Raw genomic sequence first — 14,681 nt, 5'->3', positions numbered from 1 at the left:
TTTTGGCGGTATCAATCAAGGTCTTTGAGGTCCCGTTAGTGACGTGACTAAACGAGATGCCTTATCAAGAGAGTATTGAGTAAGATTTTGGGTACCTTAAAAATATATCTATCAAAGTTATTACGGCCTTGTTGGTAGCATGAGCGATCGAAGGTACTGAGCGAAGTCTTGAATGCTTTGAGAGCATATTGATGTTGGTGGTGTTATTGAGCTAGGTGCCCTATCATGGGGTCATGTCAAAATTAAACTAGTTGAAAGTCCCTGTTTTCTCCATGTGCAAGATCATCCCAAATTATAGTAAAATGAACAAAGATGGCAAAGTAGAATTAACAAATATGTATACCGGGCGACACACAACAACCATAGGAGCTTTCCTTGCTGGTAATTTGGAATGGTTGGGATGAGTCACATGCTGGGTCGGGGATTTTTTGATATCCGGGAATATTATGACTTACGTGGCAACAAATCCAGATGCTGCCTCTCATCAAATAATTAGAAAAAACATAAAAAAAAATAAAACTACTCGATCTCCACCTCCACCTAATTTGATTAAAGTATATTTGTTATATGCTGCAATAGCTGCATGTTGCGTCTATGTTCATGAGTTTAAAAAGGTTAGGTGGGGAATCCCTCGGGAGCCTTGTAATTTTTTTATCTCTGGAAGGTGGAACTACTCGATAAACTGTGTATTTGATGGTAAAACTCCGGAGTGTTACCAAAAGCGCTCTCGTAGCTCAGTTGGTTAGAGCACCCGTTTAGTAAGCGGGAGGTCTTGAGTTCGACTCTCAACGAGAGCAAGGCTAAATATTTTTTGGCAATCTTCCTAAAAGACGGTACCGTTCTAGGTTGGAAGATGAGTTACAGAAGCAATCTGAACGTCATGTCGTTTGCGATGCCATCTTGGTTAAACCCCAGCAAAACCCAAAATTAAAAATAAGGGTTTATATAAATTTCCGGCCCTCTCTTTTCTCGAAGCTTACAAAACCCTCCATTTCTTTCGTCTCCGCAAAGCTCTTGGTCTCTCTCTACAAATATGGCGTCCAAAGGACCTGCACTCTTCTCCGAAATTGGCAAGAAAGCCAAAGGTTAATCTCTCTCGCTCTCTCTCGCAGTTACGGCTTTTTTTTTTTTTTGCAATTGATGTCGTTTACGAGTCTGATATCTGCTTCGATTTGCAGACTTGCTCAACAAGGACTATAGTTGCGACCAGAAGTTCACCATCACCACTGAATCTGACACGGGAGTGGTACGGTCAATTCCTCCTCTGTTCCTTTCATTTGCTATTTTAAAATCTTTCAATGTGTTTATTACTATTGTTCTTGATCGCTGTCAATTTTTTTGTTTGATTTTAGCTCGATTACATTTTTTTTTATCACTTGAGTGCTTCTCAATATGGAAAAACTTTTCCAGATAAAAATATTAATTTTGATATTTCTCCGTATTGTCGTTACAGTATTTGTTCAATATTGTTCTGCTTGATCTATCAATTGTGTGTCTCTCGGATTTGTTTCTTTGTTTAAGGTTATGATTGTTTGGTTCATACAACAGCCCTGGATTTATGTTAAGTAATAAAAAAAATTGTTTTTTCAATTCGAATGGTTCAAAGGGTCAAAGAAAAAAAGAAAAAGAAGAATGAGAGAAAAGTGAACTTGGAAATGAATATAAATTTTTAGTGTCAAGAACTTTGTTCTTCCCAATTTTCCAATGAAGATCTACAGGGTATCTCCATATAAAAACAACCATATATGAATTACTTACCGTGTATTTTCAATATAAAAACAACCACATATTTTCAAATGAAGATCTACAGGATATCTCCATTAATGGCAATCATAAAACTGAAAGGGGATAATGCTTTTCGCAAAAGCAACTCACAAACTTAGGGCACGTTTAGTATGCAGAAATGGAATAGCTATTCCATTATTTGGTTGAAACATCATTACTAGGAATAACTGTCCCCTAAAATGAGAAATAGTTATTCCTCTAAACAAGGTGGGGAGTAGGAATAGGTCTAAAAATCATTTCTCCAACAAGCCAATATTTTTTCTAGGCACCCAAAAAAAAAGTATTCGTCCTCCATAGGTGGCCAACCACCCCCGGTTAGTCACCCCAACAAAACCTCCAAGGGTGGTCGTGGCCACTCCTAATGCCATCGGGCCCTTGGGAGTGGTCGACCACCCATGGGGGATGAACATTTTTCTCTCTTTTTTTGGGTGCCCAGAAAAAAATGGTTTTTTCGGAAAATGATTTTTAGAGCTAGGGTATTTTAGGAAATTTGGTTTGTTGTCAATAAACGAATGAACATGAATAGTCATTCCATTCTAGCTTCTTGTATTCCTAGTAATACTTAGTCTTATTCATATTCATGTTCCTCGCCTCCTAGGTAATCATCATTCCAATGTACCAAACATACCCTTAGTGTCTACCTATTACACCACTAAATATGAATTATTTGTTTTAAACTAAATGAGCAGTAGGGAGAAGATGAGGTCCCCAAAAGAGAGAGAGAGAGAGAGAGAAAGAGAGCAATGGATATGGCTCTAGATATAATAGAATGGATAAAACTTGTGTGCTGAAGTCGTACTAGGTAAGCTAGGGTTTGTGAATAGAGTCAAGTTGATGATTGACTAATGAGTTGAGGTACTGGCTCAGTTCTTACTTTCATCTGCATGATTCTTGAGAAACGTAGCATTGAAGGATGTGGTGGCCATCGGTTTGATTCTGTGCGTATGATGATTAGGTCTCCGACAAGAAGTATGATTGATCTTGGATGCATTGAGAGAGAGCCAATTTAGAAAGGGTAAGAATATAGGGTTTGGAATTTTACTGTTAGTGTGGAATACGAGGAAAATAGAATAATACAGTGCCAAACTGTGTCAGTTACACAACAAAGAAGTTGATCTCCTACTCACTTTGATTGGTTTGATCAACGATGTTTTAGTCTAGCATATATATGTTCTCTAGCAACAATGAATGGGTTCGATAAACTGACCTGCTTGTTGAAAAGAATAGTGATTCCATTTGACATTTTCTTATCATTGACGTTGTTCTAAAATCATCATTGGCTGGTTTCTGGAAATTACATGTCCAACATCTTCTATACTGATTGTGCTTACATCTTGTACTCAGATAACATATTTTAGTGAGTTCCTATATCCAAGTCACCTTTTTGCTGAGGTTTGCCATGTCAATGCCTAGTTAGAACTGTTTTGCCTAGAGGCAAAGGCAGGCCTGACTGTTCTCGATTGACAAGGCTTCTGCCTCTGTGTTACATGTTATTTTTCTTGAGTTTATAGTGTATATATATATATATTGATGAATACTTATAGTACATATATATACACACATATGTATATATATACACACATATGTATACATGTATGTATGTATGGATGCCACTGACTAGAGTCATATTGTGGACGCTTTATTTTTCAAAAGCACCTTTTGTATGATATCAGTTGACAGTTATCTTATTTCTTTAACTTCAGGTCCTTAGTTCAACGGTGGCAAAGAAGGGAGGTCTCTCTGCTGGTGATGTGGCAGCACTATACAAACACAAGAATGCTGTAGTTGATGTCAAAGTTGATACAGAGTCAAATGTAGCTTCTTGCCTTTTTTCGCTTTTCAAAATTTGAATTACGATTTTTGTTCTTTCTGATAATAGTTTCGTTTTTAAGCAGGTCTGGACAACCTTCACTGTCACAGATATCTTGCCAGCCACAAAAACTGTTGCTTCATTTAAAATACCCGATTACAAATCTGGCAAGGTACCAGTTCTCTTTCTAAATGGATATGTAAATCCAAATTTCTGCAACAGTAAAATTTTTATAGCTATACATTCTTTCTATTGCAGTTGGAGGTTCAGTATCTCCATGAACATGCAACTTTCACTACAGCTGTTGGTCTGAACCAATCCCCTACTTTTGACTTTTCGGCAACCATTGGTACCCCCAGCATTGCCTTTGGAGCAGAAGCTAGTTACTTCACAACTTCTCGCAAATTTGCCAAGTATAATGCTGGTGTGAGCTTGACAAAGCCAGATTCCAGCGCTTCAGTGATTTTGTAAGTTCCCGCTGTTAATGAGCCAGATTAGATGCTTGAGTGATCTTGTTGTCCCTTCGGTGAGGTAGTTAACAGAAAAGTTACCAAAATCAGTTAACCCTTAGATGTGTCGTGAAGTGTTCCATTAGCACAAATTTCTATCTTCTGTATTGTTGTTTTACTGAAGAGAATAATTTGAGAACAATTATATTCAGTTTCTTTTGGTTCATATTCATTTCAGAAGTTGAAATTATTCCTGGAAGGGAACTTGGGTTACAGTATAGGACTTAGGAAACAAACTTTAGATAGGGTATTTTGTATATGTACATTACAGGATTAAATTGTGTTGTAAGCATAGTGACACCAAACGGTTTTATATTTACACTTGTTTCAAATGTAAAATATAGTAGAGCAGCACAACATAGGCACAAGTCAGGTTTTATAGTTGGTAGTTGATTGCTCTCATATCTTTTTGTAGGGCTGACAAAGGAGACTCACTGAGGGCGTCGTACTTACACCATCTAAGTCGGCTAAATGGAGGGGCTGTCGTGGGAGAGGTGAGTAGAAGGTTCTCCACAAATGAAAACACTTTAACAGTTGGATGTTTGTATGTGGTTGATCCTCACACAGTTGTGAAGGCAAACCTCAACAACCACGGGAATCTTGCGGCTCTTTTACAGCATCAGCTTGTGCCCAAGTCCTTCCTGACAATTTCTGGAGCCTTTGACACCAAGGCCTTAGAGAAGAATCCCAAGTTTGGGTTGGCGCTCTCTCTGAAGCCTTGAAAACTGGTATATTTATTTAAGATAGGGATAATGCAATTTGATTCATTTCAGACGGCTTAGTTTTGTTCACATGTTTCAGAATGAGAATGTTCAAACTGCTAGTTTTACAGTTTTTTTTTTATACGCATAATTCTTGATGGATTAATTGGATTGCTTGAGACTCAGCCTTCCCAAGCAACTCAATTACTTCTTTCACCATCATCAAATTGCTGATATACTGAATGGCTGTTTGGATTCTATCAAAGGTTTCATTGTGATTATTTTAGTTTATTGCTTTTAGAGTTTCATGCAGATCAGCTTGATCAATTGGAATGTCTCTGGTTAGTTTTCTCATTATCAAACTCCTTGAGCGATTTGTTGGGTCTCAAATATCGGGTTGGAAGAAGCCCTAAGTTTGCGGTTTCTCTTAATCTGAACACCTTTATCCTTCAAGGAGACTTCTCTAATGTTAAGGCTTTATCCTCTGGAGTTATCTATTGTTGGAATATTTCTCCACATAGTTTTTTCTCTTTCTTTTTTCCTGGGGAGAGAGTATTGTCCGGGAAAATTTCCCCCCCTATAGATAAGATTGGGGGGTTGATGTGAACTGTCAAGAGTGTGACGTCGAAAAAGCACCGCGTATCTCATTAAAAGGATTGACACCAAGTCCTCCGTCGTCTATTTTTGATACTATTGTCGGTAGTACAATTGCTGTTATTGTCGTGGTCGTCTTTATTTGAAGTCAATCCCTGAAGTGCTGGTGGTTGTACTTTAGTGGGCAGCCTCTATGGTGCATTATAAGCACCTTTGTCCGCCGACTACCGCATCTCTTGTTTGCACCACCCCCCCAGCTATCATTGAGATCCCTCTAATTTTTATCATTTTAGTTTTTGGTGAGCGAGTAAGGTTTTTATTGTATTAATTAAGGGCTTAAATGTTTTTTTTTTTTAACCACGTTTTGTATTTTATATTTTATTAGTTAATTTAGTCTCCACCTATGTACATAGGCCATTACCCCATGAAAAATTATAGACAAGAAAATCAATAGCTACCGGATAGTCTTCTAGAAAATCAAGCAAATAACGTTTAAAGATATACAAGTGTGGTAAGCCAGAGAAAGGTCAAACAAATAAAATTTCTTCATACCAATTTTTTTTTTTTTTAAATAAGGAATAGCTTTTGAGAAAATAAAATGGCATAAGCCCAGTCCCAAATATCATAAGCTCAATCTCGTATTGTGTTATGTCATAAGCCTACTACAAAGAAAGTCATAAATTTTTTCATATAGTGAAATTAGAATGACATGTCCTATTTTTGATATTTAATTTAAAAAATATTTATCTACTACAAAGAAAGACAAAAGAGTTGATTTTTATAACAACTTAGAATAATGGGAGTATCTTTTGAGGAGAAGAAGTCTACTTAGATTATTTTAAAGTGTTTCTTCTCCGGTTGGATCATTCGGAACTTGCTTCAATGGTTCTAATGCATGAGACAAATCAATTTGTTTTAGCATCAAATGAGTACGACGTAGAGTGCAAGTGGCTTAGTGGTTTTTTTTTTTTTTGGTTGACTTTTTTTTTTTTTTTTATTATGTCAAAAAACCTCTCTAAAGCAGGGCCCTTCGGACCCACTCCTGCAGAGTAAACTCCGGTTCCGTGCACTGCACCCTCAAAAGTTTTCTTACACGGAACTGATTAAATCGCTGACTTTTCACCTGGGAGTGTGACCCCAAGAGATTACTTGCACTCATGAAGTGTTGAACTTGGACCTTGAAGGAATATTCAACAGGAGTAAGTAAGCTTCATTGTTTCTCATAAATTTTGAAAAGTCCTCTGTTTATAATTTTCTTGATGATGATGGCACATGCAATTTTCTGTCTCTTAAATGATTTGGATGGCGCATTTTTCTGGGTGTTCCATTTAAAATTCGCAAAATACTAATAAACAGGTTTACATATGAAGATAATTATCTACCCAAAAGAGTAGTGGCTGAGCCATAAAATTATTGTTGTAAGGCCCAACTAAAAATATAATAAATACAGTTTAAAGTAGAAATGAAGTAATTGATCATTCACTATATAATATTTATTCATCGGAACCACCAAACAATAATATTTTAAAAACTTGAAAGAAAATACACGCAGTATGAGTTCATTAAGAATGACAAAAGCTTACCTAAATCTTTGTTTTCAACTTGGTTAATTATGAGTTTCTTTATGAGTAATGCTAAGAACCATCTTTTTATCCTCCTAAAGTTGATGTGACTTTCAAAATCACCATTAGATCAAAATTCAAGTATGATTTATTTAAGATTTAATGATTATTTTAAAAGCTACATCAGTTTTAAGAGGATAAAAAACATTACTTTTCATTTATTAATCACATCTGCTTTGTTTAGGCAATCTAATATTGTGAATTATGACATGAAAACAATTTAAATAAGATTATAAAAGGGGTTAAATTACCTTTAGAGTGATTAGGCCATTATTCATTAGAAATTAGTCAATTGTTTTGTTTCAACTTTTCATTTGAAGTACGGAACAAGATTTCGTGTGGGGCCATTTTGAAATAGTCAAAGTAGGCCTCCAAACATTCCAACACTGCAAAGAAGATGGATAAGGGAATTGTAGCCTTCTCTGAGAGAGGACTCCCTGCCGGAGTAAGTTGTTCGGACAGTGGCCCCCTTAGCCTGAGTGATGGGATGCGAAGTTCATTGAGTTTGTCAAATTTCTGTTAGTTTACTGCAATATGACGATCATATTTGAACTGTTCATTTGAAAATTATCATTGCATTTGACCATCGCGGTCTCAGGAAACAGATTCATTTGATATGAAATTCCAGTGAGACTTGACAAAAACTTACAGGTCCAGAATCATAGAAATATGTTTCTGTAAAACAGAACCCAAATCTCAAACAAACCTTCATTGAAATCTCCATCATATTTACATAAAAAAAAACAGCGAAAACAAAGCACCAACAAGCGTCAATTCAAGAAATTCAAGGAGAAAACAGAGTTAGACAGGAGCATACAGCTCTGGAACAAAAGAAAACCACTTGATCCCGCAGCTCCATTCATCGGGCAAATGAGGGCATTTGGGCAGCCAATGCCAGGTCCTCCTTGAAACCTTGTAATACAGAATCTCCGGCCATGTATAGCAGCAAACACAGATCCTCCCCTGATGCCAAAAGCAATAAACATGCTCGTAGTTGTGGTAACAAACCGACACAAATTTCCGACACATCATCTCCGGCAATCTCTCCACCTCCACCCAATTCCCTGCTTCAGTCAATTGCCACAATTTCAGGCTCCGTGAAATCCCATCAGCCCCGACTCCGCCGATCATATACAATTTACCTTCGCCGGTCACCAACCGGACAAATGTGAGCTCGCCGGGCAATTCAGTATCGGACCTCTCCCATCTCCCACTCTCCAAATCAAAGCACACGATTGAAAATGGCTCTGGAGTCGTGAAGTACAAACACCCATTATAGCAGGCGCCCTCCTGCTGATGATTGTCGATCAGAATCGGATCCAAACCGTCGTATTTCCGCCAGAGGAGAGCGTTGGAATCGTAAACAAAAGCGGAAGTCGAAGAAAACCCAGTACGGATCGCGAAGAGCTTGTACCCAACAGGGGAACAAACCAAAGTGAACGCCTCAAAATCAAAAGGGTAAACCGGGAAATCAACGAGTCTTGAGGTTCCGGCCAAGAGGTTGCGCACAAGAAAGGAGGATGAACAGGGGAGGGAGAAGCAAAAGAGTCCATTGGAGGTGGAGAGAAGAGAGAAAGACGGCGGTTTCCGGGGTAGTAAATCAGAGAGGGGAAGAAAGTTGCGCCAAGTGGAAAGGACAGAGTCGTACAAAGGGAAGTGGTGGAAACACAGAGGGTGATACAGCAAGAGAAACGAAGATAAAGGGGAAGAAGCAGAGGAGTGTTTGGATATGAACGGGGGAGAGAATACAAGGGACTTGAAGTGCTTACAGGTTGATCTCAAATTCAACAAGGTCTTGAGAGGGAGAAAAGAGAGGATTTGCTCCAGAAGTTCCTTCGGCAGCCGGCTCCAGATTTTCGGATCCATTTCCGGGAAAGCGGGTTTAGGCTTCGCCTTGGCGGTGCCGGTGATGTGTTGCAATTGGTCGTTGCTTCTCTGCCCACCCACAATTGGTGAATTCTTCTTCTTCATCGGAAATCCAGAGCCAGAGAGAAGGCAAACTGGCCTGATCGTCTTGCCTGCCTTTAGCACCTGCTAAAATGGCCCCCAAAGTAATCTGGTAGCGGAAAAACATTGACTTGCATTTGCACCGGTTGTTTTAAGTTGTTACTTATTAGGTTTTAATTCTATTTTTTCTTGTGACAGAATTTCTTCCATCATTATCGATTCATCTTCAATTTACTATTATTATTATTTTTTACTATTTTTTTCTTTCAAAATTGGGTTAGAAATTTGACAGACTAGATTGTCCATTTTTATTCATGTTGATTTCTAATGGATAACAACTTTGGGCATGGATTGTATGTAAATATAGAAATTGCTATTTTTTTTTTTTTCTCGGTTCTTCTCTTATCTTTTTACTTTTTAAAATTATCATTAGACCTGCCAAGCCATATGCATCCTATACATAGATTCAAAAATTTAATGATAATTTTGAAAAGTAAAAGAATGAGAGAAGAACCCGTAGAGAATGTATAACCTATTATATAAATTTATATATATGATAAATGTAAAAAGTTATATATTGAGATTGATGTAAGAGTGTCTATTAACTCTTCGATTTTTTTTTTTTTTTTTTTTTTTTTTAAGAAAAAGACATTTACGTGGATAAATTTATCCGGAGTATATATATAGAGAAATGCTAAATGCCCAACTTTTTTGCCCAACAAAAGTTTAACTTTTACCCTTTATTTTTTTTCTAAAAAAAACAAAATGAAAAATGGAAAAAATGTCTAAAGCAACCCTATCTATTTTTTGCCTTTCTTTTATTTAATATTTTTTTAAAAATGAAAAATAGTATTTTTCTTCATAATAATGACATTTTCTTGAAAAAAATGACATTATTATGAAAAAAATACCAATTTTCATTTTTTTTAAAATACCAAATAAAAGAAAGACAAAAAATAGATAGGGTTGCTTCAAACATTTTTTCCATTTTTTATTTTATTTTATTTTTTAAAAATAAATAAGACAAAAGTTAGACTTTTGTTGGGCAAAAAAGTTGGGTCCCTATCATTCCTCATATATATATATATATATATATATATATATATACTCCGGATAAATTTCAGAAAATCCATGTCAGCCGTGTCAAAGCTTTGGCACTTCTGTAATTTGTGTGTATATATATATATATATATTTTAGAATATTATTACTAAAAATCACAATGTTATTTTTTAATAACATTAAACGGTTTAACTATCATTACAATAGGATAAATATATTAAATGGAAAGCTTTATATATATATAGTGCAATAACTTGAATAATTTGTACTTGAACAACAATTGGATTGATCTCTTTGTAGCTACCAAAACTAAATAAATCATTATGAAATATAACAAAATTATTATGAAAACTAAATAAATCATTTTAGTATATATTATGAAATTACGAAGAGATATTATTAGTATAAATAATATTAATGAAATTAATTAATTAGACAAAAAATTAGTAACGTGTCAGTGTCACACGTTACCAATTCGTAACGTGTTAAAATGACACGTTACAAATTTATAACATGTGAAACTGACACGTTACTAATTTGTAATGTGTCAATATGGCACGTTACCAATTGGTAACGTGGCTGTTTAACACGTTACTAATTAGTAACGTGTTGCATTTCACACGTTACTAAAATATTTAGTAACGTGTCACAAATTCACACGTTACTAATTGGTAACGTGCCAAAAAGTGATGAACAGTAAACACGTTACTAATTGGTATATTTTTTGTAGTGGTATTTGTAAAATTACTCAAGATTCTCCAACATTGTTTAGCTAGCTAGCAACACCTTATTAAAACATACCAAACTTTAAAAGCCACTTAGTATCTTGCTTCATATTGTGTCTTTTCCCGATATTCTATGATTTTAAAAGCCATATATATAGAAATCGTTATTCTAAACAGTAATAAATTATATATTTTTTAATATTATTAATATTATAAATCCTAAATTTTTTTTTGCAGGAAAATGTCTAAATACTCTTTTCCAAGTACCATTCAATTTACAATGTTTCCCTAAACTTTTAGTTCATATAGTATTATTATAGTTTGAATGGGTATGTGAATTTATTTATTTATTTTCTATTATAGTTTAATATTGTTATAGTTAGGTTATATAATAGTTTGGGTTTTTTTTTTTTCTAATTATATAATAGTTTGGTTTAAGACAACCTTTCGGTGGAGGAAAGGAGCTTCCCTTCTTAGGAAGCTCATTATAAAGTCAATAGAAAAGTTAATCATCGAGCTCATTTAACTTCTAAATGGGCGGCTTCTCCATCATTTTTTTTTTGGTTGTTTCTTAGTTCTCTTCTTATCTGTTTTTTTTTAAAAAAATATTTTTCATCTTGTTGATGTTTCTTCCTTGCCCCTTTCTCCTATATGGCTTAAAAAAAAAAAAAGAAAAAAAAGAAAAAAAAAAGAAAAGAGAAGGTTATATTATAGTTAATAGTTTTTATATGGCTATTCCCTTCCTTACGTTTAGGGAAAATTTCAAAAAAACTACAAAAATCTACTTACATTAGATTCTCTATATTAATTAACCAACCCTCAAAGGTTGCTACAGTATTTTCTAATCTATCCATTATTTTAATATAAACATTTTTTTTTCATCTCTTCTCTTTCATCTTTTTGTCTTTAATTAGGGATTGTGTTGAAATTTTGTGAAAAAAGTAAGGGTAGGCAGGGAACTTGTATTTTATAAAAAAATAATATTTTAATGGTATATGGAAAGGTAATGGAAGTTATTGTAAAATATATTTTTATAGGAAAGCAAAAAGTAGTTTTGTACCCTAAACTTAAAAAAAATTAAAGAAAAATTATTGCTAGTGCTCTAAGCTATTAGTTAAGGGTAGAGCCATACATGGAGCCAACCCAAGCAAGGATCTGCACTCGAACGTTTGAGGAGCAACCCTCAAAGGGAAAGTGCAAATTGGGGCTTCTGGCTCGGACTCACTCTCAAATAGCGGACAGGACAGCTTGGAGTGAGAATTCGATTTTGATGGGGTTTCCAACTCAGGCAAGGTGGCGGTGGACGTGTCCACCTCTCAAGGCCAGGGGTGAAAATCGAACCGAATGTTAACATTAATGGATGGGCCACCAATAGGCTGAGGTGGAAGCCCTTTATTGGAGCCTAGCGCTGGCTCACCAACTCAACCTAAGAAGTAGGGTTGTAAGGGCGATTATCCTATTTTAATAATTGTCACTGCTTCGCTTTAGGCAGTTAACGTTATTTAATCGCTTTTTTATTTTCTGTTTTGTGTTTTGAGCCTTCTTGGGACCTATTTTTTAGCCTCTTTTAAGGTCTTAAGGTCTTTTTTGGCTTGACTTATATATATATATATTCCATGAATCATAAAAAATTTGATTGTTATAACAAATGAAATGAGGAGTAAAAAAAAAAAAAAAAAGATGTGTCTTAAAATATATATTATATATAGGGTATCGCTAACCGCTTAATCCTAAAATCGCTAATCGCACCGTCTTAGACAATTAGCAAGTAAATAATTAATAACCTCCCGCTTTTACACTCCTACTTAGGGAAGTGTGTATATATATATATATATACCTTTTGAATGTGGTTGGATTTATAGTAGAGCTTTTTTCAAAAAAAAAAAATTATGAATGAGGAATGACAAACTAACACCAATACAGACAAGCTCAACATCGAAGCCCGCTGAGAACAAGAAAAGGGCTACACCAGGGACCGTGATACACAACACATGACGTGCTGTGCACGCCTCTGCAAAATTTTTTTTTTTTTTAATTAAAAAAATATATATATATATTTTGCACACGGCGTGCGTGGCACGCAGTGTGCTCTTTTACTTCACCCATACACCAGTAACCTTGGCTGTTGGCCAATTTCATGGAGTATTTAGGGTCATTATCATCAATGACTATGAGCAAAGGAAATGGGCAAATTTCAGATATATTAAAAAAGGTTGATTAAACGTACGATTGAAGGAAAATATCAATATATATATATAACGAAATGTATGATTCCCATATATTTTGGTGACATATACACAAATCCTTGCTGGCCTGCAGCTTTTGTTACATCTGTAGAGGCATATACACTTAAAAATATGGTTATGATTCCCATTTCCCATCAACCACAATCTTGTAATTTGATGGGTGATTATGTGTCTTTCCAATCAAATTAATGAAAAGCTTTATTTTATATACAAATGAAATCTATATATAGATAGAGCTGTCTATGGTACTTCTCCAAGTATTTCCCTATTTTCTTTTTCTTTTTTATCACCGGCATAAGTGAGGAAGCTTATGGCTAAGACTCCAAGGAAAATCATTGTTAAAACTTCTAAGTTTGTTTCCTTCTCCACAATCCTTATTGCCATTCTTCTTTTGAATGTGGGTACGTGATTTTACACCCTAACTATATACACAAAGCTATATATATATAAATTCCTATATGTAAACATGGACTTTTGATATAGAATTTGCACTTTTAAGACAACTATCTTTACACTAAACGCATTCCAATGTATATATATTGATCTCTTTCTTGTCATTTACAATTTGTTTATATGATGATGAGATAGCAACCGTAGGAGGAAAATGTAAGTTTTTAAGCAAAAGGTGGCACGGGAGATGCAGGAACAGCTTCAAATGTCTGAAGGTTTGCAGGGAGCAGGACGCTGCATCTTGGGGAGCATGTCAGGGGATTTTGCATGCTAAATGCTACTGCCACAGAAAAGGATCATGTTTACATAATTGAGTCCAACCAATCCCAAAGCGTATGCCATTGGGTTTTGTAAAAGATTGTTGTCTTCGCTGCTTGTATGATTCTCCACGGAATTTAGGATGTTTGACGAATGAGTAATGCTAGAAGTTCCTTTTGTATTACTTTAACAATGATGTAACTTTTAAAATTATCATTGAGCTTGTGATTGATCATTATTGAATTTTGATCAATAGTAATTTTAAAAGACACTTCATGTTTAGAGGGACTTTTAGAATTATTCTTGACAAATATAATATACTATGTTTGTGTTTTTGGGATGTTGATTGTATAAATTTCGCAATACTTTTTTTTTTTTTTTTTTCTTTTTTTGCCGGGTACTTTCCATATACAATGTTTGGCCAGTTTGGGTTGTCCTTTCTTCTTCGATGCCATGCTATACTATATTTTGGCTTTGGTTTATGTCACGTATCGGTGTGTATACACGACGGAAGCCGAGGGTGTGGGAGTGCTATACATTCCTAATTATTAATGTGGTAGCTAGCCCTACTTTTATTGGGAATTGATTTTTTCAATCTATGCCGGGTCAAGATTAATTGAAGGGTATCATACATGTTTTGATTGATGATGTAAGTGATGATCACACCATAATAAGTGTGTTCATCTCCACTCCAAATCATCTTCATGAAAGATGATAACTTCTATATAGGTTACAAAAAGAAAAACAATGCATTATGCAACACTAGGTCAAAAGTTGCATTGCATTCTATATCGTACATGTTTTTATATAAAAGACTTGTACTTTTTTTAAACCCCATAATCATAGCTAAGAGCCAAATTATGATTAATGGGCGGCTTGTCTACAAGTATAGTCATCAAGTATAGTCACCAATGTCCCCCCTCATCTCCCTCCCTCCCCCCCTCCCTCACAAATTACCAATTATGTCAAGTCTA

At 35.2% G+C, this 14,681-nt stretch overlaps 2 protein-coding genes and 1 non-coding gene across 3 annotated transcripts; 2 read left to right on the top strand and 1 right to left on the bottom strand.

Annotated features, from left to right (window-relative positions):
• Window positions 1–723: 723 nt before the first annotated feature.
• Window positions 724–797, top strand: TRNAT-AGU (transfer RNA threonine (anticodon AGU)). Its single transcript has one exon. It is a non-coding gene; the product is annotated as a tRNA-Thr (tRNA).
• Window positions 798–953: 156 nt separating this feature from the next.
• On the top strand, window positions 954–5,094 carry LOC132190468 (mitochondrial outer membrane protein porin 2-like). Its single transcript, XM_059605467.1, has 6 exons — window positions 954–1,085; window positions 1,179–1,246; window positions 3,489–3,599; window positions 3,681–3,767; window positions 3,854–4,062; window positions 4,520–5,094. Exons 1-6 carry the CDS (start codon window positions 1,034–1,036, stop codon window positions 4,824–4,826), a joined length of 834 nt encoding a protein of 277 aa, XP_059461450.1. The 5' UTR covers window positions 954–1,033; the 3' UTR covers window positions 4,827–5,094.
• Window positions 5,095–7,713: 2,619 nt separating this feature from the next.
• LOC132190467 (F-box/kelch-repeat protein At5g43190) lies at window positions 7,714–9,126 on the bottom strand. Its single transcript, XM_059605466.1, has one exon. The coding sequence runs from the start codon at window positions 8,990–8,992 to the stop codon at window positions 7,823–7,825; it is 1,170 nt and encodes a 389-aa protein (XP_059461449.1). The 5' UTR covers window positions 8,993–9,126; the 3' UTR covers window positions 7,714–7,822.
• Between the last annotated feature and the right edge of the window lie 5,555 nt (window positions 9,127–14,681).

This window comes from Corylus avellana, chromosome ca8 (assembly GCF_901000735.1).
Source record: "Corylus avellana chromosome ca8, CavTom2PMs-1.0".
NCBI lineage: Eukaryota > Viridiplantae > Streptophyta > Magnoliopsida > Fagales > Betulaceae > Corylus > Corylus avellana.
This window is presented reverse-complemented; position numbering and strand designations above follow the sequence as displayed.

Bases quoted from the DNA above. Each gene is read 5' to 3' on its own strand.
- LOC132190468 (XM_059605467.1), top strand. From the start codon at position 1,034: ATGGCGTCCAAAGGACCTGCACTCTTCTCCGAAATTGGCAAGAAAGCC. The intron at 1,247-3,488 runs GTACGGTCAATT...CTTTAACTTCAG, and splicing joins CTGAATCTGACACGGGAGTG to GTCCTTAGTTCAACGGTGGC. The intron at 3,768-3,853 runs GTACCAGTTCTC...TTTCTATTGCAG, and splicing joins CCGATTACAAATCTGGCAAG to TTGGAGGTTCAGTATCTCCA.
- LOC132190467 (XM_059605466.1), bottom strand. From the start codon at position 8,992: ATGAAGAAGAAGAATTCACCAATTGTGGGTGGGCAGAGAAGCAACGAC.